Below are 27,169 nucleotides of genomic sequence, written 5' to 3'. Positions count from 1 at the left end.
CCCAACTTAACAATATCCGAGTAAATGATTGATCTATAAGAAATTCACCCATGACCATTAGGAAAATTATATATATGTATATATACACATATATATATATATTATATATATTTCAAGACAGGGTCTCTCTGTGTAGCTTTGGCTGTCTTGGAACTCACTCTATAGAGCAGGCTGGCCTCAAACTCACAGAGATCCACCTGTCTCTGCCTCCCTGAGTGCTGGGATTAAAGGCGTGAGCCATCTTTCCCTAAACCTGGAGGTCAAGGATTGACTGGTCTGTCTGGAAGTTGGGTCCCTGGGCTGCCCATCTCCACCTCTCCCAGCACGGGGGTTATATACACACCTCGCATGCCTGGGACCCACACTTACATCCTGTGCTTGTGTAGCAAGCAATTTACCTATTGAGTCATCTTCCAAACCCCTGAACTCAATTTCTAAACCGTTAAATTTCCCTAATATATTCCTAGTCCCACAGATGTCTTATACTTGTTTTCTTTTGAGGCAGGGTCTCACATAGCCCTGTCTGGCCTTGAACTCGCTGGGCTTGGCTGCGAGGATGACCTTGAGCTTTCCAGTTGTCCAGTGTACGTGTGCTGGAGTAGAGCCCAGGACTTCGTACACGCCCAGGAAGCATTCTGCTAACTGCATCTCCAGCCTCCATTTCCTTCCTTTCACCTCCCTGGATAGCCTTACCTCCAATTTGGCTAAATACTTCCATCCCATGTAGCACTGATCACAATTTCCACTCCTTCGAATATCTTCCCTGTATTTGAACAAGCAAAAATAATTTCGCTCATCTTTCAGATCCCATTCCAGATGTCATTTCTTCCACAAAGCCTTTCTCATGGACATTTAGGTTTTATTGCATAAGTGATGTGTGTTCACTGTCAAAAGTGTAGATGACAGAGAACTGGAAGGAGAGGGATGAAAATTAAAGTTTCCATTAATTCTGTCCCTGGTGATACCTGCTATTGATATATGTAATCTTTCATTCTGTAGTTTTCTTTCCTATAGTATATGCATTTTAGCAAAATTACATCACTATCATACTATGTATGTTATCTTACACCCGATTTTCTTTTTACTTAAAATATTTTTTAACATTTCTGTGTATCATTAAGCATTTTATTTAGGTTTACTGCAGTGTCCTGTGTAATAGCAAAAAATCTGGAAACAACGCAATTTCCTTAATGAAAGATAGAATAAATGAGAGTTTCTAAAAATCTATATGAACAAATATTCAGTGAGTATAAAAAATACCTACCATGAGGTGGTGGTGGTGCCCGCCTTTAATCCCAGCACTCTGGGTGCTAGGGCAGGGGGAGGGGAGAACTCAGAGGTGGATCTCTGAGTTCAAGGCTAGCCTGGTCTACAGAGTGAGCTCCAGGACAGTCAGGGATGTACAGAGAAACTCTTATCTCAGGGGGAAAAAAAGATTTACTTAAATACCTACAATATATCTATATTTTGCTAATAAAGAAAATATCTGAGCTAAATTGCTACAAATTGAAAGGGAAGTGCCAGATGGGGTATTCTGTGACACCCACAATTCACATAAAAAGAAGTCTGCATGTAACTCTAGGCTTGTGTATGTACTTTTAAACATAGGCCTTTGGGTAAGCATACTGGGGACCTTGAGATAATGGTACTTTTTCGGGTACCCTGGGATAAAGGGATATTTTGAATATGATGAAGACAGTGGGAATTCTGGGGTAAGAAAAAGACACTTTATTGTTTTTCTAAGGGGCTGGACATTTTTTATTTTTTACTTTTTGTGTTTCATAACACTTTATTGAGAAGGAATCTGTGTCAGCACTTCTATGTAAACAGTGATGACAAAGAATCAAAGGAAACACTAAAGGACCAGACAGTAACTTACATTATCCTTTATATAATCAACGTACAATAGTTAAGCAAAGTTGAATCCTTATTAAGCAAACATTTTTGCATACACTGCCTTCTCTTTGTCTTTCTGTGCCTTTTTCATCTGTTTGACCTAAGCCGTTCTGCCTGGATAGCTTTATCTCCTGGGGCTATCTCCTGCTCCCGGGGCTATCTCCTGCGCCTTCTTAAGATCAGCCAGTGCTTGATCATATTCTTTTAATCCTTACCATCCTTGCGGTATGGTGCTGGGCATTTGACGGGTCCATTTCAAGAGCATCCAAACAACTGTCAGTTGCCCACTGCCAACCTGACGCCTTCAGTTCACAAGCACCAATATTCAGCACACCACACAAGGCCACAGGCTGCAGTCTGGATGTCTCCGCTTTCTCAATAACAGCCTTTGAACTATCCACGTCCCTTAAAACCCTTGCATTCTGAGACTTGAAAAAAGTATTTCCAGTGGTTTTTTTTTAATCTTCAGCTATTAATAAAATTTTGTCTACATCTCTTAAGTCTATTTCTGTATCCTTGGGGAAATCCCCATCTTTCAATTCTCCACATTCTGCAATAACACACTTTGGCAGGTTTTGCACCATTCACTTCTACGTTTTCAAGCATCCTTGCCACACCTAGTCCTTTAATAACTTGGCCAAATACTACATGTTTCCCATCCAAATGAGGAGTTGGAACTGTTGTGATAAAGAACTGAGAACCACTTGTATCAGGACCTGCATTTGACACACTCAGAAAACCCTCTTGGTCATGTTTATAATGAAAAATTTCATCTTCAAACTTTTCACTCTAAGTGCTTTTCTCCACTGTTCCATTCTGATTTGAGAAGTCTCCACTTTGAATCATAAATTTCTTAGCAATTCTGTGGAAAAGGCATCCTTTAAAATGGAAAAGTTTCCCAGTTGTGGATCTAGTGGTTTCCCTCTTGTACACAATGCGCAATTTTTTTTTTCTGGGGGTTTGGAAATAATATCTGCAAACAATTCTAAAACAATTCTGCCAACGCGTTGGCCACCGATGTTCACACCAAAGAAGACCTGCAGGTTCTTAGGAGTGGAGGGCCTGGATGCCGGGAATGGATACAACGTCTTCACTGCAGACGCTGGGAAGTGGGATGTCGTAATCTCGTGTGCAAGAGGGTCTCTGGGTTGGACATTTTAAATACCTGTGTTTCATGCACTTTCCATACGTTCATATTAAATATTTATCTACAATGTAATCTTTGATGGTTACGTACAGTCTTGTGAGTAACTGCATCATAATGTATGGGGTTGCTTCTCAATTGATGTGGGTTTGGGCTACTTCAAGGCTTTAACTATCTTACACCATACAGTAGTGGCCTCTTTATACGTATCACCAGATTCCTCTTAAGAGACTTTGCTTTTTTTTTTTTTTAATTGAGACCTTCCGGTGGATATGACTGCTTATATCTTTGAATTCCCATGCAACCTCATCTGCATATCTGTTCTGTGAAAGCCAGCTGGGGTTTCTTCCACCAACATAGAGGATGGAGTGTGTTTGAGTCAATCAGTCAGTATTCACAGAGTCATCAATCACAAACTAAATAAGTGATACCCATCTCACATCACTGAGGTCTTACCCTATCCCTAGCTATATGAACTATAATGTACTTTAGACACTTTGGCATGGCAGATCGTGATTGTCACGGTTGCTTCCCTTTCCTCCCTGCGACACAGAGCCTCAGTGACTCATTTCACAGAGGGAGGGAGCGCATTTCTAAAATGATGGTAATGAAACTTGTCCAGCTGAGTATCCTGTGATAGCCTTCGTTGTAGGTCATTACAAACTACACTTTGTAGAATCTCATGAAATACCAATTATCTTTAACAATTTGAGCTAAGGCAATTTTACATATTCATATATGTATGTGAATATATATGTATGAGCATATATGTCATAAAGTCATGTAAGCAAGCTACAGAACTAAGGAGTGTTGGCTGCTTCTGGTTTCCTCACTAATAATTAGCTGCCACTTGTCATTTGTATTTCCTCTGTTGGCTCATGGTGGCCGACAATTAGCAGTCAGTGCGGAGGCAAGAAACACTGATGAGTTTTGTCATGTGGGAAATCACCTTGATGCAAATAGCCTCCACATACACTTCGAGGTACGTTATCCCAGAGGTTACGGATCACAAATTAAGATGCCCGAGTTACACGGTTTGTTGAATCAATTAAAAACACACGGTGGGAAGTGAGGGGAGGGAAGTGGGGTGCGATCATATTCCAGTGAGACAGAACAATTCTGCTGACTCCTAACCAGCCATCAGCCTCCCTCTTCCCCGTTTCCTCTTCCTCCCCTCCCTCTCTACCTCCCTGGACTTTCTCCTTTCACTGAGCTCTCCTCTCCTCAGCCTTCCCTGCAGATGGTGGGGCAAGAGGACCAGAATTAGGGTTGGGAGCAAGGAGACTCCATCGTAGAGATGCAGGTAGAAGTGCTTTGTTTGTCAGACCATGAGCTCACTTATTTAGTTTGTGACTGATGACTCTGTGAATACTGATTGGCTCCAACACACTCCATCCTCACTAACCATGTGAATGCTTAAACAACACCGCCATCCCTTTCTAGCGCTTAGCATGCAGACATTCTGTAGCCATCTGGGCAGAGTGAAGATGTTCTAGAGGGACGCTTGGCCATTCTCTTTGCTAATAAGACAGTTAAGACAGTGTATCCCCAAAGGAATTATCAATTTTCCAGGAATTTCCTGCCAGGAGAAGGAAAAGGCTGGGAGCCTGGTGCCAGCTAGAGTAGAGCCTGTCTCCCAGGAAGAGATTTATAACTCGTCAGACAATTTGGTGAGAGAGACTGGAGCTGAGACAAAGATGGAACCACACCTGAATTAGGACTATTTAGCTATGCATACAAAAAAACAAAAAACAAAACAAAAAAAAACAACCCTTCTGTTTAAGCCTAAACCTCACGCCAGAACCCTGAAGATGGATTAAAGGTGTCATTGGGCCTTTTTCCTTTTCCCAACATGGCCATGTTGAATAAATCTTGCCTTTCTGCATTTCAGTGTTGTTATTTATTTAACTGGCCCAGTAAAAGCAGTGGTCCAGCCTGAGTGGTCAAGCTGTCCAAGCCCAGGCTCTAACCCTAATGACTGGCTCCTAAGTTACTTGTTAACTATATACAGTATAAGTTGTGTGTTTCATATTTTTCAGCTCCTGTCTTGTCTTCTATAGAACTAAATATTCTTAAATACAACAAATGGTCACTATCAGTTTAAAGCCTGATAAAAGTTGATAGAATTGTGTAGAGCAACTTCTTTTTCACCATTAACCCACATCTGTGTTCAAACAAACACCTCTTTGCCATCTTTGCAGGCTCCTGAGATAATCATCCACAGGTTGTCATGAAGAAAAGTGTGAATAGAGTGAGGTATCCCATAGTCCTGAACAGCCAGCTTGAGTTTCATTCTGGTTATGACTGTGGCTTCATAGTCACACAAGACTAACCTGACAATTACCCAAATTAGGGCCTCCTTTGCAAATGCAAACATTTTACTTTTAAAACAAGGAAATCCCAAAATTTGTGGGCAAATGGATAGAACTAGAAAGGATCATACTGAGTGAGTTAACCCAGAAACAGAAAGACTCACATGGTATATACTCACTTATAATTGGACACTAGCCCAAAAATGATGTTCCATGAAAGTCTTCACTTACCAGGAGATTGAGATAGATGTGAGGACCTCCTATTGGGACTCTAGGTGAGAGAAGTATGGGAGAATGGGGAAACAGAAAGACCCAGAGGGTCCTAGAAACCTACAAGAAGAACATCATGACAGGTGGATCTGGGCCCCAGGGGGTCTGCTCAAACTACTGCACCAACCAAGGACAATACATGCAGTAAACATTGACCTCTGCTCAGATCTAGCCAATGGACAGGACATTCTCCACAGTTATGTGGAGAGCGGGGACTGACTCTGACTTGAACTCTGGTGCCCCCTATTTGACCCCTTAGTGGGAAGGCCTGGTGACATTCAGCAAAAGAATAAGCAGACTACCAAAATGAGACTTGATAGCCTATGACCATAGAGTTGGGGAGGAGGTTCCCCCTTAGTTATAGACCTAGGGGAAGGTAATAGGGTGAAAGTGGGAGGGAGGGAGGAACGGGAGGATACAGTGATGGGATAACAATTGAGATGTACTCTGAATAAACTAATAAAAAATTATATTGTGTGTCTCTGTCTCTCTGATTCTCTCTGTCTCTATCTGCCTCTGTCTGTCTGTCTGTCTGTCTGTCTGTTTCTCTCTCTCTCCCTCTGTGTGTGTGTGTGTGTGTGTGTGTGTGTGTGTGTGTGTGTGTTTGCATGTGTTTGTGTTTGACTGCGTGAATGCCATGGCGTGTGAGGATGGTGTATGTGGACCTCCTGTGGGAGTCAGCCCACTCTTCCCACTACATGGCTAGAACTCAGGCCACTAGGCTTGGTAGCAAGTGTCTTCACCCACTGAGCCATCTCACTGGCCCAGAAACTTTTTTTTTAAATTGGCACTTTTAATGTCCCCCAGTACCTAGAACAGTATTCTATATGACAAGTAGCAATTTTCCTTTAACAGTTGTGTTCTGATTAACCGAGATTTAAAGATGGTCTGCCAAGGATGCGTGTTTGAGGGACAAAGTCTCTGGTCTCAGGCACAGTACAAATGAGCTCTTAACATTTCACAGAAAATTAAATGTACCAGTCGCTGTGACTCCCTCGTTTGTTCTGGGTCTTTCCTCAGCGTAGGTTTTAATACCCGCTGGTTTTAAGAGGACTGTACAGAGATAAAACTTAACACCTTCTTGCTTTTTTGCAAAGAGTGGTATGGTATAGAAAAGCCAAAAGCACAAGCAAGAAACAAAACCAAAAAGAATATTGTACCTGCCAAAGTGCTGGCTCCCAGAATACCTGTACTCTTTTAGCACAAGGAAGCCAGAGATGAAAGACTTAGCATGCCCATGAAGTAATTACCTTGACTTGAAAAACATCAAAGGACGTAGAAAGGATAGAGATTTGGCTAGCAGTGTTGTTCTTAAACAACCCGCACTTGTACGCACACACATGCACATGTGAACACATATAGACACACACACACACACACACACACACACACACACACACACACACACACACTTAATGGCACTGACAGCATGTCTGGAAATACTCCCTCTGAGAGTCGCCTGAACTTTTCTCTCATAGCTGGGCTTATCACAAGCAAGAGAATTAGTCATGTGAAGGAAGTCAAATTTTTTCTTTGGCTTCTTCCATATTCTGTTATCAGCAGCATTCTTTCTTGAGTGTTTGGAGAAAATTCAGAAATATAAGTTTAGCTCAGCTAGAGTATTCTCCATTTGAGTTTTTGTTTTATGTGCTAAAAGCTTTTAATCAAGATAGAAGAATGCTAATTTATTTAGACAGCAAAATATATTAAAGGAGATTGAGTTTTCTGTGACATTTTCCCCCAACTGTTTCTTTAATATAATTTAAACTGCATATTTTGGAAAGCTTTTCCCATTTAGAGTGAATTTAGCATCCACAGATATAATGTAGGATAGCAACTTTCTTAGAAATTATTGGACAGCAAGCGATAAATGAATTCTGTTCCCTAGGCAACCGCATGGAAAGATGTAACATCCCCCCTAAACTCTTAAAATGAAGTTGAAGGTTGCAACTATTTTGGGTTTCGGGTTCCTCTGAAAGTGGTTTTTATTTCTCGAAATTATTCTTTGATATAATGAACTCTGCGCCCTTCCCACTCCTCTATGGCGTTGCACTTGTGTGTGACAGCCTCTCCATGCTTTGCTCTCAGTGTGTTCGGCTGTTAGAGGGGTGGGCACCCTGGAAAGAAAGGAGCTTGAATTGAGGATTGAAGCCAATACGGAGACAGGGCAGCGCAGAAACATCTCTAGGCTTTTGTCATCTCACCAGGACAAGTGCCTGGGTTGGTCTGACCCACTCGCTCTTTTGTGATTTCTTTTTTTCAATTTTTAGCAAATGTGGGATGATGAGCTAGCCCTTAGGTGGACACCATGCTAATGGAAAGGATGCTGGGACAGCAGTTTCCCGCCCCAGTTCTCTCAGCAGACCTTTGTGTAGGAGTGTCAAGCGCCATCTTGGGTGTGGAATCTTCTTTGGAGAAATATCGTCCTTTCTTATGCACCAACTTGGTCTCAACTTTTTTATTTTCCTTCCCCTGCTCTGTGTGTCTTTTGGTGATTTTATTTCAGAATTTACCAGACAATTGTCCCGATCACGGATCCCTTAAGGAAGGCACCCTGGGGAATCCCTGTAGAGATCTGGTGTCATCGAGTTTCAGAAATGTGAGGACTCCTGTTAACACTCCTCTCCACCTTGCTGTCTGTGGCTGGTGTTATCTTGCTACTCAAAAGGTCCAAGTATTGTTTTAAAATTACATGCATTATCTATAGGCCTGGCTAGCAATCAATCAAGACACAGATACTTGTTATATTTTAAAATAGCCTTAGTTAACCTGAGGCAGGGCAGATATCAATCCTCTAACCTCTTTCCCATAGTGGGGCAGGCATGGGATCCCTGTTTTAATCCCATGCCATCTGTTTCCAATAACTTCTATCAAGCTACCTCCCATCCATAATCCCAAATACTTGTTCATGTTCTTCATCTGGGCTGGATTCTCCATCCTCGCCGGCCATGTGCTTTTCCTCCATCTAACCCATGGTAGACTTCCTCTCCTCTCCTTAGGTCTCTCTCCTTTCTTCTTTCTCATGGCAGTCTTTTTTCTTCCCAGAATTCCTCTCTCTCTCTCTCTCTCTCTCTCTCTCTCTCTCTCTCTCTCTCTCTTTCTCTCTCTCTCCTAGCTCCACCTATCTCCTGCCCTGCCCAGGTGGGATGGCTTTTTATTAAGCAAAAGGTGGGTCATACAGACAGCAAGCAGTAATTAGCATCAAAATACATCAGACCATCTCCCAACATCCAAGTGGCTTCTGGAAGGTCTCCCAATAAGAATCTTTTTCTGTATATCCCAGAGGTTAGAATTTACATTAATTAATAATATTTGAAAGGCACTGTATTTTGGAAGGCTGAGCTCATTCTTGCCCAACTATCAACTTACGTTATGGAGTCTAATTGCTTCCTCATGTGTCATATGGGATTTGGCTGAAGGCATGGCAATTGGCTAACACGGAAAAGGGGAAAGTCTCTTGTGTGGCTTTAGTATATGTTATAACATATAAGCTCTCTGGATATTCAGAGGGCACCTTCTGGTAAAGCGGTGGGTGCCAAGTCATGGGGGGTGAGAAAGGAACACAGGCAGAGGGTTGGCAGGAGAAACGGGCACCGGGTGCATTTTGCGGCTTGGCTGTACTGGATTGCATTTGGCTATGAATGTAACTACTTTAGAGTGTAGTGGTACCATTTCCCTGTGTGGGGCAGTGTAGGCTCTACACAGTGCCCATCTGTATTGACTGATGCCTCACATTCCTCAGTGCAGGTTCTTAGGAACGTCTAACCTTGGACATTGTGACAGAGCATCATCTACCAACCTCACCCCCAAGAACTATGCAGTCAAGTTACAAAAGAAAATAAAACCACACACACACACACACACACACACACACACACACACACAAATCTGATAATGTTTTAAGTAAGTTTATGATTTTTTTAAAAATTGGGCCACATTCATGTCTATCCTGGGGCCCAGGTGGAATACAACTGAGAGAAGTGGGATTTGGGTTGTTGATTGAATTGATGGGGTTATATTGAAAAACCACTTGGTATCCCAAAAATACTTTTTGAAGGTCTCTTTTGCATCAAGATCGAGAGTGGAGGATGAAGGGTCAGTGCCAGAGGCCATTGCCCTCAGAGATAGTACCAGCTATAAGGACTGCACAAATATTATATATGGTACACAGCACCTCTATATTGTCAGTGTGTTGGGGAGTCATGGGTGCGAAGGGGTTACAGGAGAGATTCTATGCCAGGTGACTCTTGGAGGAGTTTAATATTTATTTATCTGTTTCCTTGGGTTTTATTTATTTCGTAGTGCTGAGGATTGAACACAAGGCCTTGTGCGTGGCAGACAAGCGCTCTACCACTGAGCTACATCTCCAGCTTCGAAAGTGGGGAGAGAACATAGTAGGCACAAGGACATAGACACGATGGGGGGGGGGACCCCCAGGGAATTCTGAGAGAGATTGAAGACTCAGCCTGTGCTGGGAATAACAGAGGTCCTTCAGCTCACAGATCAGCCCTAGAGAAGCCAGGATGTGGAACACGCAGGGCTGTCTCTTCAAAGGAGGAAGTGTATAAGCTGTTTTCTGCCCAGAAGGCTGAGAATGGGGTGGTTAATAGCCTCCATGACCTCTGCACTACCTGTAGGGCCAGGCCACACCTGGCTTCCTCAGGCTCCCACAGAGTCTTACTAACAGAACTAGACGTGATTCATAGCACGGTGACCTCTGCACTCCCTGTAGGGCCAGGCCACACCTGCCCCCTCCTCCCAGGCCCTTACAAAACAGGACTGGAGTTAGTCAGTAGCCTGGGAACCTTTGCCTTATCTGTATGCCTGAAACCACACCGGATCCTCCTGCAGGACCCTTAAGATGACACATGTAGTCTGTCTATTAGACCCCATATTCATGGAAGAGGTGACGTGTACTTGGAAGAGAGTTTCGACGTAATTATGCCTTAAGCTTTACTGTGCACATGGGATTGTGTTGCACTTGGAAATGTTTTTATTTTATTTTTCCAAATGGTACTGTACTTACATATGCCTAAAGAAATGTTAGCCCGTATCAGACTAGAAGCTTGAACCAACACCGGCTACGGTCAACCCCACTTCCTCCTTGCCTCATGCAGATTGACCCTATGCTGGGCTTGCGCTGCAGGCCGGGATGTGAGCTCTGGAGACTGAGTCAGTCCCCCTGTAGCTGAAGGGAACTAGCAGAGACCTATAAGCAAGACTTCAATAATTGCTTTTAAATTACTCAAATGTCGGTGCCTGGGGGAAGGTGGACAATCTGAGGCTCAGATCTCCTGAGGAAGCAGGCAGAGCTCTCTAAGCAAACATTACCAAGATTGATCACAGTCGGCGTTAAGTGACCACAGTGACATCAGTCAAGGCTGACATTTTAGCAATAGTTTTCCTATCTGTCAACAGACAGCAAAATTTAAAATGTGGACAGGTATGACGTTTCTTCCTTGGTTATATTTTTTTTACAATCAACTTTCATGGTAACAAATCTGTTTTTGAGAAGGAGAAGAAGCAAATCCCACTGCAATAAAGTTGGGACATCAGAACAGCCAAAGCTCTCAATAATTCATTTTCAAAAGAGATATTCATTTCTAAAACAGTAAAAGGTTCCTCTAGGGATTTATATGAACAGATCTGAACTCTGTTATGTTGTTTTGCTTTGTCTGTGAAGAAAACAAAATATGTCACATTTCCCAGAACCAATGATGGCCATTTCTGCACTGTCAGCAAATTATCGTGCTCTGCCAACGATTCTGTTAATACAAACTGTAGGTAACCCCAAAGAAATGCTTGATATTTACTATGAGCTGTGCATGCACTTGCCCTACTTTTGAGTTTGAGTTTGGAAATCACTTCCCTGTTAACTGGAGTTGTTGCTGCTTGGTTTTTTGTTTGTTTGTTTGTTTTAGTTCAAATGCATATCTGAGTGAAACATTCTGGTACATAAATCAAGAGCCCCAAACTAATACAAGTAGTTCATCACACCCAGTCTTTGGGAAACAACAAATTGAAAGGGTATGCTATTAACTGAAGATGTTAGAAGTTGTATTCGGCACAAACTCTGTAGACCTCCATCTAATGAGCGAGGTTAAGTCCTCAAATTTGGCAACTCCACTTCAGAAGAAGGCACTGTTTTCCCTTCCTCATGTTTGACATGATGAATGAACCCACCCATCTTCTCAAGGGCATAGAGTGCTGGCCTGAGGGTCGCAGAGACCATGAGCTTAGAGGAACTTAAAGCTACTGCTGTGCTAACCAAGGACAATACAAGAAGTAAACATTGAACCTCTATTCAGATCCAGCCAATGGACAGGACATTTTCCACAGCTGAGTGGAGAGCGGGGACTGACTCAGACGTGAACTCTGGTGCCCCATATTTGACCACTTCCCCGTGGTGGGGAGGCCTGGTGGCAATCAGCGAAAGAATAAGCAGGCTACCAAGATAAGACTTGATAGCCTATGACCATATAGTGGGGGAGGAGGTCCCCCTTGGTCATAGACCTAGGGGAGGAGAATAGAGGGAAAGAGGGAAGGAGGGACTAACGGGAGGATACAAGGGATGGGATAACAATTGAGATGTGATCTGAATAAATTAAATAAAACATAAAATAAAAAAAAGCATCTGGAAGCAAGGGAACCTGTTATACTGTCATTTAATTCATAAAAGTAGAATTCTCAGTAAAAAAAAAAATTACTGCTGTGAAGTCTTATAAATGACATGGCTCCCCGGGAACATCAAATGTATAACTTAGGTAGAGAGGCAACACGTCTCATCCTATTCAACATGATTCAGATTTACAGTTGGTGCCTAAAACATGCCCACTCTGGAACGCACATCGTATCTAGAGTAGGCATTCCCGGGCACAGGTCAGCAACAGTTTCCGGAGCTCCCTGAGTGGTGTCTGCGCACTGAGGAAGCTGCTTCCACCTCCAGGCACCAGCAATTCTTCTAATGAAGAGGATAAGCAAGAAGGCAGAGAACCTCAGGGCTTCCGTCCCAGAAGCCGCAGAACGACCAACCACTACTGACATCCAACAGGCTGCTGCTGCTCCTGGCTGACAACCCACAGGGTTCCTGAGTACCTCCAGGCTCTGGTCTGGGCCAACACACGCACACACTTCAAAAAATATTATACGTATTGGTCTCTTTGATTCTGTTGGAAAAGTGTAGTTTTGGATCCTTTTCAAAGGATAGCCATTTATCAAAATGTCCATGTCAGGCGAAATAGTCAAAATATCTTTGCACTTTGGCAGCCATCCCACAAGTTTCCTTGCTGTGCAATTGGGGCAGGAGAAGTGATTTAGAGCAGAGAGGAGAAAGCGCAGCCTGAAGTCCTGTTGAACATCCCCCCCCAACACACACACACACACACACACACACACACACACACACACACACTTCTTCATATCCCCCTCCTTTGCCACCTCATAGCAAATGGATGAGACTGTTTGCGTTATGTGAATGCCTCGATGAGTCCTCTGCTCCTCCAGTGTGCGGCCTCCCTCACCTGCTTCTGGATGTGCAGTCTTCCCTGCTTTTGAGTTCACAGATCACCAGGTGCAGATGTCTGGTTAGCGTGAGACTACAGCTGCAACCATGCTGTTGTGAGGGCCCTCGGGGATATAGCATGACTGTATCTTCACTACTATAGGACCGAAATCATCATCATCATTATCATCAAAATCATCATCATCACCACCACCACCACCACCATCACCACCACCACCACCATCATCATCATCATCACCATCACCATCATCATCATCATCATCACCATCATCACCACCACCATCATCATCATCCCAGAACACATCCACTCACGAGCAGCGCAGGCTGGCTACACCTCCCCCCTCCCCACCCCCAGACTGTTCAAGTTAAGACGCTGAAATGATCTTTGCCTGGCTATAAGGGAGTTGTTTATGAATATTAAACAGATGGCCTTTAAAAATAAGACAACCACAAAGCCCACAAGGAACAGCTCTCAGAAATATTCACACTAAGTGATGTTGATTATTTTACAGATTAGATGAAATCCTGCAAGAAATACATCAACGCTCTGTAAGGAAAGCAGGCGTTTCTTTGGGGGGAGCTGGGGCCAGAATAGATGTGAACATACCTGACTAGTCCTGTGGAGGACAGGGAGGGAGGGGAGGGAGGGGAGGGAGGGGAGGGAGGGGAGGGAGGGGAGGGAGGGGAGAGGGAGAAGGGATAGAATGCAGGGAATGAGAAAGAGCTTGTCGGGAGACGGGGCGACTGAATGAGTTTTTCTTCTCTTCCATTTGCCCTTAAGTATTCTACTAATTGTTAATAAACACCATGTCTTGTTTTTTAAAAAATAGAAACAAACACACAGCTTCCAAAATTGCTATCCCTCTCTGGGTGTGGAGAGGCCTGGGTGGAGCTGCAGTGTCACATAGCTTTTTGCTATGTTCAGTCTGAAGTAACTTTTTTTTTTTTTGACAGTTTAATTCCTAAAATAATGGTGGCTGAAGACTTGGCTCCTTCCAAATTAGATCCGGACCCGAATTTAGGCCTTGAAAACAGTAGTAGAACCTCCCCCCCTTTTTTTTTCTGATCTGGAAGCAGGTGAATTACTTGGGGAACTTCCTGTGGCAGGAGAAGGGACGCTGTGACCCCTAGCTCGGCTTCCGTGGAGGAAAATGGTGGCTTTTTTTTCTCATTAGATAATCAAATACACTTATGTGGAGCTTTATAAAACATGAAACGGCAAAAAATAAAAAAAGCTCTATCCCCGAATTACGCCATTTGGTGATAGGGAAACCTTTATAATTATAGGAATAACTACAGTGTTTGTTTGTTTGTTTGTTTGTTAAGCACAAGAACAGGGAGGCCAGGGGACACCAACCAGTTTCTATTTAAAAAATTAAGTACACTGTATGTTCTAAAGCGTGTGCCCTGTCAAAAGCCCGGATGGATTGCTGCCCCTCTCCACGCTGCTCACCACTCCCTGCCGTCCAGTCGGCAGCAAGTGCGTGTGCAAAGTTCATCAAGGCTTACCAATTGACAGACCACACTTACGTCTCTCCCGTCTGTCGTTTGCACAAGGGAACCGGAAGTCGGAAAACCTCAACAATGTCCCACTCTGTGCTCACTCTGTGCTCATGTCCCTTTACTGTCCCAAATCTGTAAGGACATGAGATAACAGTGCTTTGGAGTCAGAGTCACTGTGGCCCTGACTCTACCAAGCAGTGCTTGTGTGTACTTGCTTGGTTGTTTAGCCTCTCTGAATCCTGGGGTTCTTTGTAGATTGCTTGGAATTGGCCTTGATTTCCCATCTCACAATCTTGGACCTTCCTAGGCCTCAGTTTCCTCATGGGGGCATAGAAATAACCAACGCTTGTTTGAGGAATGAGTCACCCCATATGAGGTGCTCAGCTGTATGGCAAATGGCTTGAGCTTAATTGCTATTAATTCCATAATTGCCAACATAAAAAGACACACATGCACCCTGGGGATAGAAAAGTGTGTAAACACTAGCCAGTGAGAGGCGGTGAATGGGAGTTTCTGCAAATCCTCCTCTAAACACTTTTACTGAGGTGAAAATTTTCAATCAGGTCCATATCTGAGAAGCTAACATTGTCTGTATATAAAGATGGGCTTGTGATAACCAGGTGAATGAAAAAAATTATTATATATATATCCCTATTAAAGCTGCTATGCAACTGTAACAGAAAATCCAAATCTGGTACTGCCTTTCTCTTACCTATTTTGGTGGTGGTGGGAGACTGGGTTGGCCTTCAGCCATGCATCTAGTCACTTCTCTTCTCTTGGGCTGAATTTGGTGTATATGTCTTGATGATGAGCAGGGTGGTCTTACCACAAAACTGATGAAATCTGAGTATCAGAGCCTCCCATTTGCTGGGGTCCCGGGCTCTTTGAAAGGACTCATACCTAATTCTACACTAGGTACAGTTATAATTTTGCCATTTTATTTTGCCTGTTTGTTTTATATTTGGGGAGTTTTGGTTATATGGGTTGGTTGGTTGGGGGGTGGGAAGGTAGGACTTTACATAGCCCAGACCAACCTCAAACCTGCTATGGAGCTGAGGCTGGCCGTGACTTCCTGCTGCTTCTGGTCCACCCTCCCTGGTACTGGGTTTACTAGATATGAGCCACTGTGAGAGGGTGAGTGGTGAGTGTATCCTTTTTTTTTTTCAGTACATCCTTCTTATTTTGCTCGTTTGTTTTTGAGACAGGCTCTCACTTTGTAACCTTGGCTGTCCTTGAACCCGAGGATATCCAGGTCCCTCTGCCTTTCAAATAGCTGGAATTGAAAGCATGTGTCAATGTGCCAGCCTCACTTTGATGTTTTTTGTTAGGGTGCCTAAAATTAAGTAAGCTTCAAACTCCTCAGAATATCAAGTTCTGTTATAATAAGTGTTCAACTTATAAGCAAAAAAAATTTTTTTGGATTGGAAAGTCTTGACATTTCTAATTCGCAATTATTTATTTGTGTTTGTATGTGTGTTGGTCTGGAGAGGTGCATGTGTGTGAGAGCCAGAATACAACTTCAGGTGCCGTTCATCCTCTTTTTCGAGACAGGGTCTCTTCCTGGCTTGGGACTCATGAAGTAAGGCAGTCAGGCTGGCCAACAAGTCCCAGGGATCCCCTGTCTCTGCCTCCCCAGCACTGGGATTACAAGCACACAGCACCATGCCTAGCTTTTGTTTGTCTGTTAGTTTCACATGGCTTCTGGGAATCAAACTCAGGTCTGTGTGCTTGCATGGCAAGCACTTTCCCAGCGCAGCTATCTCCCCAGGCCTTAGAGTGAATGATACTATGGGAGCATTATGAGACTCAAGGTATTATTTTCCTGTTTCACTTGAGGGCCTGAAAAAAAAAAAGATTTGTTTTTAAAACAAACAAACAAACAAACAAACAAACAAACAAGCAGAATCTGTGCTTTCATTAAAGACATAGGCACAGGGTTGGCAAGATGGCTTAACAGAGGAAAGGTGGTTGCCACCAACCCTGACAACCTGGGTTCAGTCCCCGGGGCCAATATGGTGGAAGAAAAGAATCTACTCCCACCAGTCATCCTGACAAAATAAAATAAATAAAAATTAATTAAACATATACAGACATGTAGAATCCACTGGTGATGTATGATTAATCGGTACTTGGTTTCTTAAAGATGGCATAAAATTACAATGTATTCAATGAGAGAGGGGGTAAGTTAAACATAATGCCTCAAATTTAGTATTTTCATACTAAAAGAACTGGCTGAGTGTGGTTTTGATACTGAGTTTTGCTATGTGTTGTTTTTAATTATCTATAAGGCTATCATTAGGCCTATAATTATTATTATTACGGCAGTATTTTCTAACCCGCTAGCAATCAATCAAGACACAGACACCTGTTATATTTTAAAATAGCCTAAGTTAACCTGGGGCAGGGCAGACATTAATCTTCTACACTACTTCCCATAGTGGGGCAGGTATCCCATACCTGCCCCAATCCCATACCATCAACTTCTAATAATTTCTATCAAGCTGCCTCCCATCCATAATCCCAAACATTTGCTAATGTTCTTCATCAGGGACAAATCTCCATCCACACCTGCCATGTGCTTTTCCTCCATCTAACCCATGGTGGCCATCTTCTTCTCTCTTCTTCTGGGGTGTTTCTTCTTCCCAAGATTCCCCCTGTCTCCGAGCCCAGGAACCTTAGCCACACCTATCTTAGTTGCCCTGCCCAGGTGAATGGCCTTTTATTGGTCAAAAGGTGGCTCACAGAGACAGCAAGCAGTAATTAGCATCAAAATACATCAGTCCATCTCCAATACCTATGCAGTGTAAATTCTAGACAAAGGGAGGAGGGTGCACGGTGTGGTGGCCAAAGGAACTATGGCAGGGGATTTGGTTCTGGAACAAAAGGAAGGGAGGAGAGAAGGAAATGTCTGGGAAACCTGGAAGAAAAATGGAGATTCCAGAATTAGAAAGTTATTCATTAAGATGGAAATGGACCAAGGCTCCATATGTCCTTTAGTGGCCTTCTACCAATAATCTGCTTCTGTCCACTAGGCCCCAGCTCCTGATAGCCCATGCAGTGTGGACTCACCATTGGATTGTAATCTATTGACGAAGTCAATACCTTCATAATTCATTGTATCTTAGCACTCCCATTAGTTGGAGACCAATAATGAGCTTCCAAGGCTTCCAACAATGATGCCCTTTGGGAGAACAATTTCTATCCAAACTGGAATAGAACTTATAACTTTTAATAGGTGTACGTTATTAGCCTGTTGCACAGCCACCCACCACTTCCCCATGATGTTTTCAGCTGTGAAAAACTTAAAATATGAACCCCACTTTGAGTAAGTAGTCAAGAATAGTAATATATTATTCATATATGTAAGATTAGGTTGAGTTGTATTTGGAAACCAAACCAAACCAAACAACCACAATAACAACAACAACTCCAGTGGCTTAAGTGACAGAAAAAGTTCTTCCTCTTACATGAAAGGAGTCTGTCCTGGGTGGTTCAAGTTTCATATGGAGATACATTGTATCTAGCTTTCCCCTCTTTCATCCCTAAAATATAGCCCTGCTTCTCTTGGTCCAGAAATGTTGAAGGTCCAGCCATGACAACCTCACACCAAGCAAAGGCAGGGAAGACAGAGTACGTAAGGAAACTCACTGGAAATCTCATGGGGCAGGTTTATATTGTTGGGTAGATTTTTGTTACCTTATTGCACAACTATGGAGAAATGAGAAAAGAGAGCCTTTCCCAGGGCGTAGACACTCACATAAATACAAAGTAGAAATAAATGTTAACATTTTTAGATGTGCTGAGAGACTGCTCAGCAGTGAACAGAACAAGATGCTCCTGCAGAAGATCTAAGTTAGAGTCATCTGTAAATCGGGGGTTTGTTACTGAGAAAGAAAGACAAATATGGATGTGTGGGCAAGCAAGGGATAGCTACCTTTGAAATAGCATACATATACATATACATATACATATACATATACATATACATATACATATACATATACATATATATATATATATATATATATATATATATCCCATTTTGTAAATGTGTTTCTCAGAGAATTTTATGAGATTTGCATCTTATTAATATAAGAACCTGTATTGATCAGAAATAGATTTAGAAAACACCAGATTGTGCTTTTGGTACAAAGAAATTCTTGGCAGAGGGGGGATTCTGGGAGGAGAAAGAAAATATGCATCCCACTAAAATACGACTGTCTTCAAGGTGACCACCTGTCTAGACCTGCTCTTCATGCCTCTTGCCCTCTCTCCCTCCCTCCCTCCCTCCCCCCTTCTCTCTCTGTCTCTCCTCTCAGAGCCATGTTTGAGATGTAGGCTTTCTTTATCACTGAATAAGTACTATGTGATGTAAAACGTATCATTTGCGCCTTATCTTTTAAATGAGAAGTTGGGCCAGGTGTTCTCAAAGCCTGGACTAGCAGGCTCTAATCTGTAACACTACAGAGGGAGCATCAGCCATTTGGTTGCCCGTCCATCATCCACCTATCCATAAGAGCCCCGTCTATGCAGCCACTCATTCATCGAGCCAATTCAGACATTTCTCAGACACTGCAGAACACCTTCCAGATCCCTGGGAATATGCTGCAGGCTGGGGACTCAAACCCAAGTCATCGGCTCCTTTGAAGCTTACAGTCCAGTTCAGGACTTTTCTCTCTTGTCAGATGAAAACAATGTAGCTGTCTCCAGTGGTACCTGCCAGTGTGTCGCCTGTAGATGTCTCTTGGCTGTTGTGCTTAAAATGCCTCTGCATAATTCCCAGAGCAAATATTGCTTCTGAGCCATCACCCTATAAACGTGGGTGTTCTTCACCACAGAGAGCACATTTTGATGATGCTTTAAGTCAGACACTCATTTAAAAAGTAATTTTTAATTTATAACTGTGTGCGTATGGGTGTGACTCTGGGTCTGTGAATGTATGAGCGCAGATGCTCACCTGGAGTTACATGTGGTTGTGAGCTGCTCAGTGTGGGTGCTGGGAACCAGACTCAGGTCCTATGTAAGGAGCAGTGTGTGTCCCCATCCACCGAGGAAACTGCCCATCCTCTGAAAACTCAGACACTCCTAATGATTTTTGGACTGTAGATTTTAGGAAGAGCTAGTAAAAATAGCAGGTGCTGTCACTGGTGAAGCTCCAGGTGCTCACAGACACACTCTGTGGGGTTTCCTGTGCATTTTTGGTTTAGCCTCAAAATGGCCCTATGGTATGGACTCTGCTGTTTTTCTCTGAGTCACCAAGAAGCTAACTTGTACCAGACCTTTGATTCGACAGTCAGCCCCAGATCCAAGGTCCCCACTGTTCCTAAAAAGAGGTTTGTGTGCACCAATGTGCTTTTGTACACACTTTCATCAAATACAGCTCTCGCTGGAAGGCTGAGTTTAGGAGACTTTGACCTGGTGACATCATAACTTAAAAAGTAGTTGTTTGTAAAAAAAAAAAAAAACAAAAAACAAAAAAACAACAAAAAAAACCACCACAAATCTTCCAAGGCCACGTATCACTTATGTGCTCCTGGTGGGCAGAAGGGGGGACATTAGCTCAAGCTGAAGGTAAGAGTCTTAGACATACATACCACGGCTAGCTCAGCTGGCGTTATCACCAAAGACTCTCTCCTTGGACCTGCAGCATCGCCATCAGCTGGGCTCCGGTTAGAAATGCAAACACCCAGCTCACACCACATCTACCACACCAGAAACTTCTCTGAAGGCCCGCAGATGATCGGGATGCACACAGTGCTCCGTGAAGCATCGCCAGGGAACCTCTGTGTGGAAACGGAGCGTGTCTAACATGGTAGCCACTTGCCAAGTGTGGTTACAGAGCACCTGAGGTACGGAGGAGGAGAAACTGTTGTGTGGTTGGCTACTTTACAGAGCGGCACAGATGAGCAACATCCTCAAATCCTTTTTCCCTTCTACTGAGCCCAAGCAGTGCTTTTCAGTTATGTGTTTCATATACATGGCTGTGTGCAGGCGTGTGTACACACCCACTTCTGTTCTGCATCTAACTCACCCACAGCTAATGCTGTTCTTATTTTCATTCAAAGAACAACATTTCTCAGGCTTCAAAATGGCCTTTTTAAAAAAAATGATCTTAGTAACTCAGTGTGTTTATTTTGTCTCCCTCGCTGTTAGTGCTAGGTGTTCTTGCACTCTTGCACTTGGGCCATGTTTGGTGTCCACGGGCTCCGTGCAGCTCCGCCACCCGAAGAATATCTTCTCCGAGAGTCTTTTAAATGGGTGCCCACTTGATAATTTGTTTGTTTACATCTACTCATTTAAGCTCATCTTGCATTCCTTGGTAAAGCATGGCTAGGAATGCGTGCTTGTAAACATTTAACCTTGTTTCCATCTGAGTTCTAGGGACGTCGCTCTATAGATGAGTGTTTTAAGTTTCTCCTCATTTCAGAAACACTCTCACTGAACCTGCTGTTGGCTGTGTTGGCTTGGTTGGCTGACGGGCGAGGCCCCAGGATCCTGCCTCTATCCCTCAGTGCTTTCAGGTGAACGTGGCCACATGTGGCTTGTGTGCGTGTGTGTGTGTGTGTGTGTGTGTTTGTGTGTGTGTTTGTGTGTGTGTGTGTGTGTGTGTGTGTGTGTGTGTGTGTGTGTGTGTTCTGGCATCTGACTCAGGCCTCCATGTGAAACAAGTGGTTTCAGCCTCTGGCCATCTCCCAAGACTTTGTTTTTCGCCACATCCCTGGATGCAACCACAATCAATTGTGCTGCTTCGTCCCTTACTGTTGTAGGTCACCAGTGTGCTTCTCTACTTCTCAGCCATCACTTGTCACTTGCCCCTAACCTGGGCAGCTGGGGCCACTCTTTGCATCCCCTCACTAAGGCAGCAGGTTCTTGGCCAGGAGCCTCAGGTTGGATTCTTCAGTCAAGCTGGATTAGCTGGGAAAACATCCTTTGTAAATGTTGTCCTCGCTTCCTTCTAAACTCACTGAGTGCTGCTCCCTGCAGAGGTCATTCCCTGAGAGCTGACTACCACATTAAAACATTCTCCTTTATTGTTATTAGTTCAGAATTGGTCTGCGATTAGCTTAGCGAGACCCTTCCTGCTTCTCATTATGTGCAGGGCAAATCTTGTCTCTCTTTCCCTAGTGGTACCAGGAATTTTGCAAAGTTACATTTCTGCCAGCTGACAGTGTTAATTGAATTTGATTTAGGGTGTTTAATGCTCTGGAAGTAGCTTTTACTTCTCTTGCTCATGTGAAAAAGAATAGTTTGTCCTTTCTTTCTTTCTTTTTTATTTTTCTTCTTCAACAGTAAGATCCCTTTCTACTGTGTTTAGCATCCGCTTTCTAGGTGTATATCTGTCTTCCTGTTTACTTTATCATTAAATAGCAACTTTCCTTAATTCGATTAAAAAGAAGGAAGAACTGACACTTGTAAATTCTAATTGAATATTGATCGTCCTAGCTGTTGTAATAGCAGAGAATTCATACACCTTGCTTTCTTGGGATGGTAAATGATTGATGATAATTCAATTTTTAAAAATATCCATAACCAGGCTGATGACTCAGATGACAGTTAAAATGTGAGACCAATTACAAAACTTGGCTTACATACTCCTTTCCTTAAGAGTTTTCAAGATGAAGAGTGTCAGTAAATATCTCACCATGTATGATCTAAGCCTCAAGTCCAGACAGCTGCTAATGAGGAAAGAACTGTGTTTGCTGGTAAAACGCTGCCTGAGTGGGATGGCCCTTGTCTCGGCTGGTGGTTAATATTGACAGTTTGTTGATATGACTTAGGCAGCTTCAATTCTGAACCTCAGTTTTGATCAATGAGTAATCTTTATTATTGATGGAAGTAGTCAACTTTAAATTGCTTATTTTTCCATTTTCCACGTGGAAAACATAAGTTAAAATTAGTAATCCCTTAAACTTTATTATAGAGCAATGTATATCAGAAGCATCTTTGTTCAAATGGTTCAAATCGTAAGTTGTAAATAGATGACTCATCAAATATTTACAATTGACCTACTTTGTTCTTTCTTCAAAAGACATTCAAATTTCTGAGTCACCCAGTGACATAAGTTAGAACACCGCTGGGCAGAGTTGAAGGCATAAGCCAATGATACAGCATGCGCAGAGCGCTTGAGCATGCGCAGAGCGCTTGAGCATGCGCAGAGCGCTTGAGCATGCGCAGAGCGCTTGAGCATGCGCAGAGCGCTTGAGCATGCGCAGAGCGCTTGAGCATGCGCAGAGCGCTTGAGATCTTTGGTACTACATTTGAGGAAAACCAGTGTCATATGGCTTCAAGATAAGAAAACGAGGCACGCGTTGACTGGTGACAGTGACAGGCCTGTACGGTCCAGCCTGTTTGCTTTGAGTCTTAGCACAATCTGGCTGGCCTCCAGTGTCACACGTGCAGAACCAGCAGGGGTGACAGAATAATCCTCTGCTTCTGGAAATCCATGACAAGAGAGTCATAGAACATGTTCAAAGTCTTAGTGCAAGTTTATTGATTGCGTTCTTTTGTAATATTAACAGATTTGGAAGAAACTTAGATATCTGTCTGAAGGGCACCTGGTTAAATACGTGAAACCATTGTGTGGAGCTAAAACCTAAAAGAGGTGTGAGTGGGGCCTTTTAAACTTAAAAATGAACAGGAATGTTCTTTTTCAAATGGTTTTCTTCTCCCCTATAGATTCAAAATGTTAGATAAGAAACAGGAAGTGGCTCACAGTGAGGGGACCTGAAGGTCCACCTATTGCTTTCTATCATAACCTCTGTCACTGCTGTCAGAACCTTAGAGTCTCAGACACTTAGCTGGAGAACACAATTTAGGTAAAAATTCGCTTGTGCGGAAATCCACTCATGATCTGTCACATTACGATACACATTTGAAGCTGGAGGGGGAATCTCAGTATACAGTACTCCCCTAACGCGCGAGCGCTGGGCTCAGTCCCCACGCAGCAGAAGACAAGGAGACTAGTAACTCTAGTGTTATTTTTTTTAAATATCCCAGCCCTCAGGAGTCAGAGGCAGGTGGATCTCTCTGAGTTCAAGGTCAGCCTGGTCTACAAAACAAGTCCAGGACAGCCAGGGCTACACAGAGAAGCCTTGTCTCAAACACACACACACACACACACACACACACACACACACACACACACTCACGCACACACACGCACGCACACACTCACGCACATGCATGTACACACGCACAGACACACACACAGAGTCTTAGTCATGCTCACACATGTACTCTTTAGTGCATGTGTGTTGATAGACATTCAGGAGAAAAATTTAAGCTGTTGACTATAAGTTTTAGAAATCCTTTTTTTTTTTTAGAAATCATTTTCTTTTGCTTATTTGAGTTTAAAAGTTTTTTTAAAAAATGATTATACCTTATTATTTAATAATCTTGTGAAATGCATATTAATTTCTATAAGTTAATTTGAAATCTATAGAACTCGAGGTTGCTAACAGCCACCAAGTGTCAACAAGATGTTCATTAAGTAGCGTTTGGGTTCTGTTCTAGTTATTGATGGCTGCATAAATGAAACAGCCTGAAGAATTTAGCCGTTGTTCATCATTCATGTGTGTCATGTTTGGGAATGGCTCTGCTTGATAGTCCTGGCTCGGGGTCTCATGTGGCAGAAGGCAGGCGGACGTCTGACTCTCTTTATTTGAGGCGGGTCTCTCTGGTAGGGCCAGCTTAAACTTTCTCAGAACATGGCAACCTCAAGGGCAGTCAACACCTTGCACGGGGCCAGCTTCTAAGAATAGAGGTAGAACTGAAAGTGGGAACGCATTCATTACCTTCTGTGGCCCTGGCGGGGGCTACAGCAAGACAGATGAGCCCATCCAGTCAGTCCTAAGCTCAGCAGGATTCAAGGCTGCCTGTGGCTACCTGACGTGCAGCTCAGTAGAAATGAGACGGGAGTCTCTTACTCAAAACGAATTAAGGCTTTCAAGAAAATAATGGCAGAACACAAAGCAAGCTTAGGACCCGTCTCTGTGTGTGGCTCGTGTGATGCCACAGGCTGCTCACCATAGAGAGCAACTTGACGGTATCTCTTGATGAAGGGGATGTCAAGACCACGTTCTGGGGAAGTGCATGAGGTTGAAACTAATATCTCCCACAGCCTTTACCTTCAATTGATTTAATGGCTCAGCTATGTACTGGTTAGAGTCAGAGAGAGCCACTAACAACGGAGGAGAAGCAGTTACTGAAACAGAAACGGGGTATATTTTACATATCGGTGAAGGATGGTTACTTCTAGATAAAGCATTGCAAAAAACAAATTATTTTATATATTAGGGCTAAAATTGTGTCTTTCCCTAATTTTATAGATTGAAGCCCTAAATCCCCAGTGTATTTGAATACAAAGCTTTAAGGAGGTAAGACCTAGATGAGGCCTTAAGGAGGCAAGGGGTTAATCTTGTATGAGTGAGTTCATTATAAAAAGAGCAAGAGCTGCTAGAGTCCACTCAGAGTTTGAAAAGCAGGGTTGTAGGAAAGCTCCCTGAAAGCCAACTACAGGAGAAACTGGCCCTGCTCACACCTTTATCCCAGGCCTTTGGGGGGCAAGTTTCTGCTGTTAAAGCCACCTAGCCAGTGGGGTTTTCGCAGAAGCCCTGGCACACTTCTGTGACATGCAAGGTGCATGCCTTAGGGTTATCACTGCTGAGATGAAACAACCTATGGATGGAGTGAAGAGTCTGTTCAGCTTACGCTTCCGTATCATTGTTCATCGCTGAAGGAAGTTGGGACAGGAAGTCAAACGGGGCAGGGACCACAAGGCAGGAGCCGATGCAGAGGCCATGGAGGGGTGCTGCTTTCTGGCTGGCTCTCCACGGCTTGCTCAGACTGCTTTCTTATAGAACCCAGGACCATCAGCCCAGGGACGACACCACCCACAATAGGCTGAGCCCTCCCCCATCAAGCATTAATTAATAAAATGCCCTAGAGTCTTGCTTCTGGCCAGATATTATGGAGGCAGTTTCTCAAGGTCCCCTCTTCTCAGATGACATAAAACTATTCAGCACTAATGAGTCATTTGCTTTCAATGGGTATTTATGAACTATCACATAATTTATGTATCGGACACAATTAATCTGTAAGATCAGAGACCAGAATATTCCTGACCATGACAGGACTCCTGTTGGCTATGACGAACAATTCAACAACTTACTTGGGTTTTAATTTATAAAAGTAAATAAATAAAATTTTTCTTAAAATGCTAATATTTAACCTTCTTAAGAACTACTAAATGTTTTTGTGCTGATGAACTCTTCATGTTTAATGACCTTTCTCCTATGTCACAATTTAGGACCTGAAAACCGGCCCAAGTCTACAGTTATTGGTTGTGTGCTCCGTGGTTCCTACTCCTGGTAGTGCAGTCGGGAGAAACACTCCTGAAGGTCACCTCCAACTACTGGAGCTCTTGACAAGCTGGGAAAGGATTGTTTTGATGAATTGGAATGAGCACATTTGTAGCCTCCAAACTGCAGAGAATCCTGTGCTGCTGGCTAAAATTACGCCTAAAGTATTCAAGTCAAGCCAGTGTTGGCTTCTACTTGTCCCAACACATAGAGTTAGTGTCATTTCTAACTTCTCGCAACGGAAGGGTGCCTCTGAATATTTATTGAAATTTTACTAAATCAGACTTGTGTCCTTCCTAGAAATATAATGAAGCCTTATCAAAGCAGAAATGTCATATCTACTCAAGTAGTGCTCACGACTTGGTGCCTAGTGGCCAGAAGATGGCAGCTCGTGGTAGAACATCTCTGAGTGGTCATGAAAGCGTCTGATGGCATCAGCACATTCTCCAACATTTAGGTGTATCAATACACTTGGATGCGATCGTTGTTGCTTATTTTATCTGATTTTCCCTCACCAGCTTCATCACTGTGTGTGCCCAAAGCCCACTGCTGGCACTTACTAACTGGTGTTTGGACTCATGGATTATTTGTGTTTAGTATTATTTCCTGTGTGTCACAATCTTAGGACAATTTAATTTTTCTAAAAGTTAATCTTGATTGGGATAATGGGCACCACTGTCCCAATTCTAACTCAGCGCACACGGCTACAATCCCTAGTGTTCCTCCCCCCCCCCTCAATCCCTAGTGTTCCTCCCCCCCCACTCTCAATCCCTAGTGTTCCTCCCCCCCACTCTCAATCCCTAGTGTTCCTCCCCCCAACTCTCAATCCCTAGTGTTCCTTCCCCCCACTCTCAATCCCTAGTGTTCCTCCCCCCCAACTCTCAATCCCTAGTGTTCCTCCCCCCCCACTCTCAATCCCTAGTGTTCCTCCCCCCCTCTCAATCCCTAGTGTTCCTTCCCCCCCCACTCTCAATCCCTAGTGTTCCTCCCCCCCCACTCTCAATCCCTAGTGTTCCTCCCCCCCTCTCAATCCCTAGTGTTCCTTCCCCCCCCCCACTCTCAATCCCTAGTGTTCCTCCCCCCCCACTCTCAATCCCTAGTGTTCCTCCCCCCCTCTCAATCCCTAGTGTTCCTTCCCCCCCCACTCTCAATCCCTAGTGTT

The 27,169-nt window shown here is 43.4% G+C and overlaps 1 protein-coding gene and 1 pseudogene across 5 annotated transcripts in view; one reads left to right on the top strand and one right to left on the bottom strand.

The window, feature by feature from the left end:
• METTL24 (methyltransferase like 24) overlaps positions 1–27,169 on the top strand; it is a 114,883-nt gene that overhangs the window by 76,180 nt on the left and 11,534 nt on the right. Inside the window, exon 5 of one of the 4 annotated variants that reach the window (XM_084774478.1) lies at positions 25,956–26,659. The exons of 2 other annotated variants lie outside the window; for them this stretch is intronic. In XM_084774478.1, coding sequence (XP_084630604.1) covers positions 25,956–26,285 — 330 coding nt within the window. In that variant the 3' untranslated portion in view covers positions 26,286–26,659. Of the gene's footprint in view, positions 1–25,955; positions 26,660–27,169 lie in introns of those variants that run through there. One more of the 4 variants, XM_084774480.1, reaches the window with a different exon arrangement.
• LOC311593289 (peptidyl-prolyl cis-trans isomerase D-like) lies at positions 1,802–4,900 on the bottom strand (annotated as a pseudogene). The gene is made up of 2 exons: positions 4,837–4,900; positions 1,802–2,998 (listed from the first exon to the last, which is right to left on the bottom strand). The product of its transcript is annotated as a peptidyl-prolyl cis-trans isomerase D-like (transcript).

Source organism: Acomys minous, assembly GCF_964271855.1.
Source record: "Acomys minous genome assembly, chromosome: 3".
NCBI classification, from domain to species: domain Eukaryota; kingdom Metazoa; phylum Chordata; class Mammalia; order Rodentia; family Muridae; genus Acomys; species Acomys minous.
The sequence above is the reverse complement of the archived record's forward strand: the minus strand, read 5'-3'. Positions and strand labels throughout refer to the sequence as shown.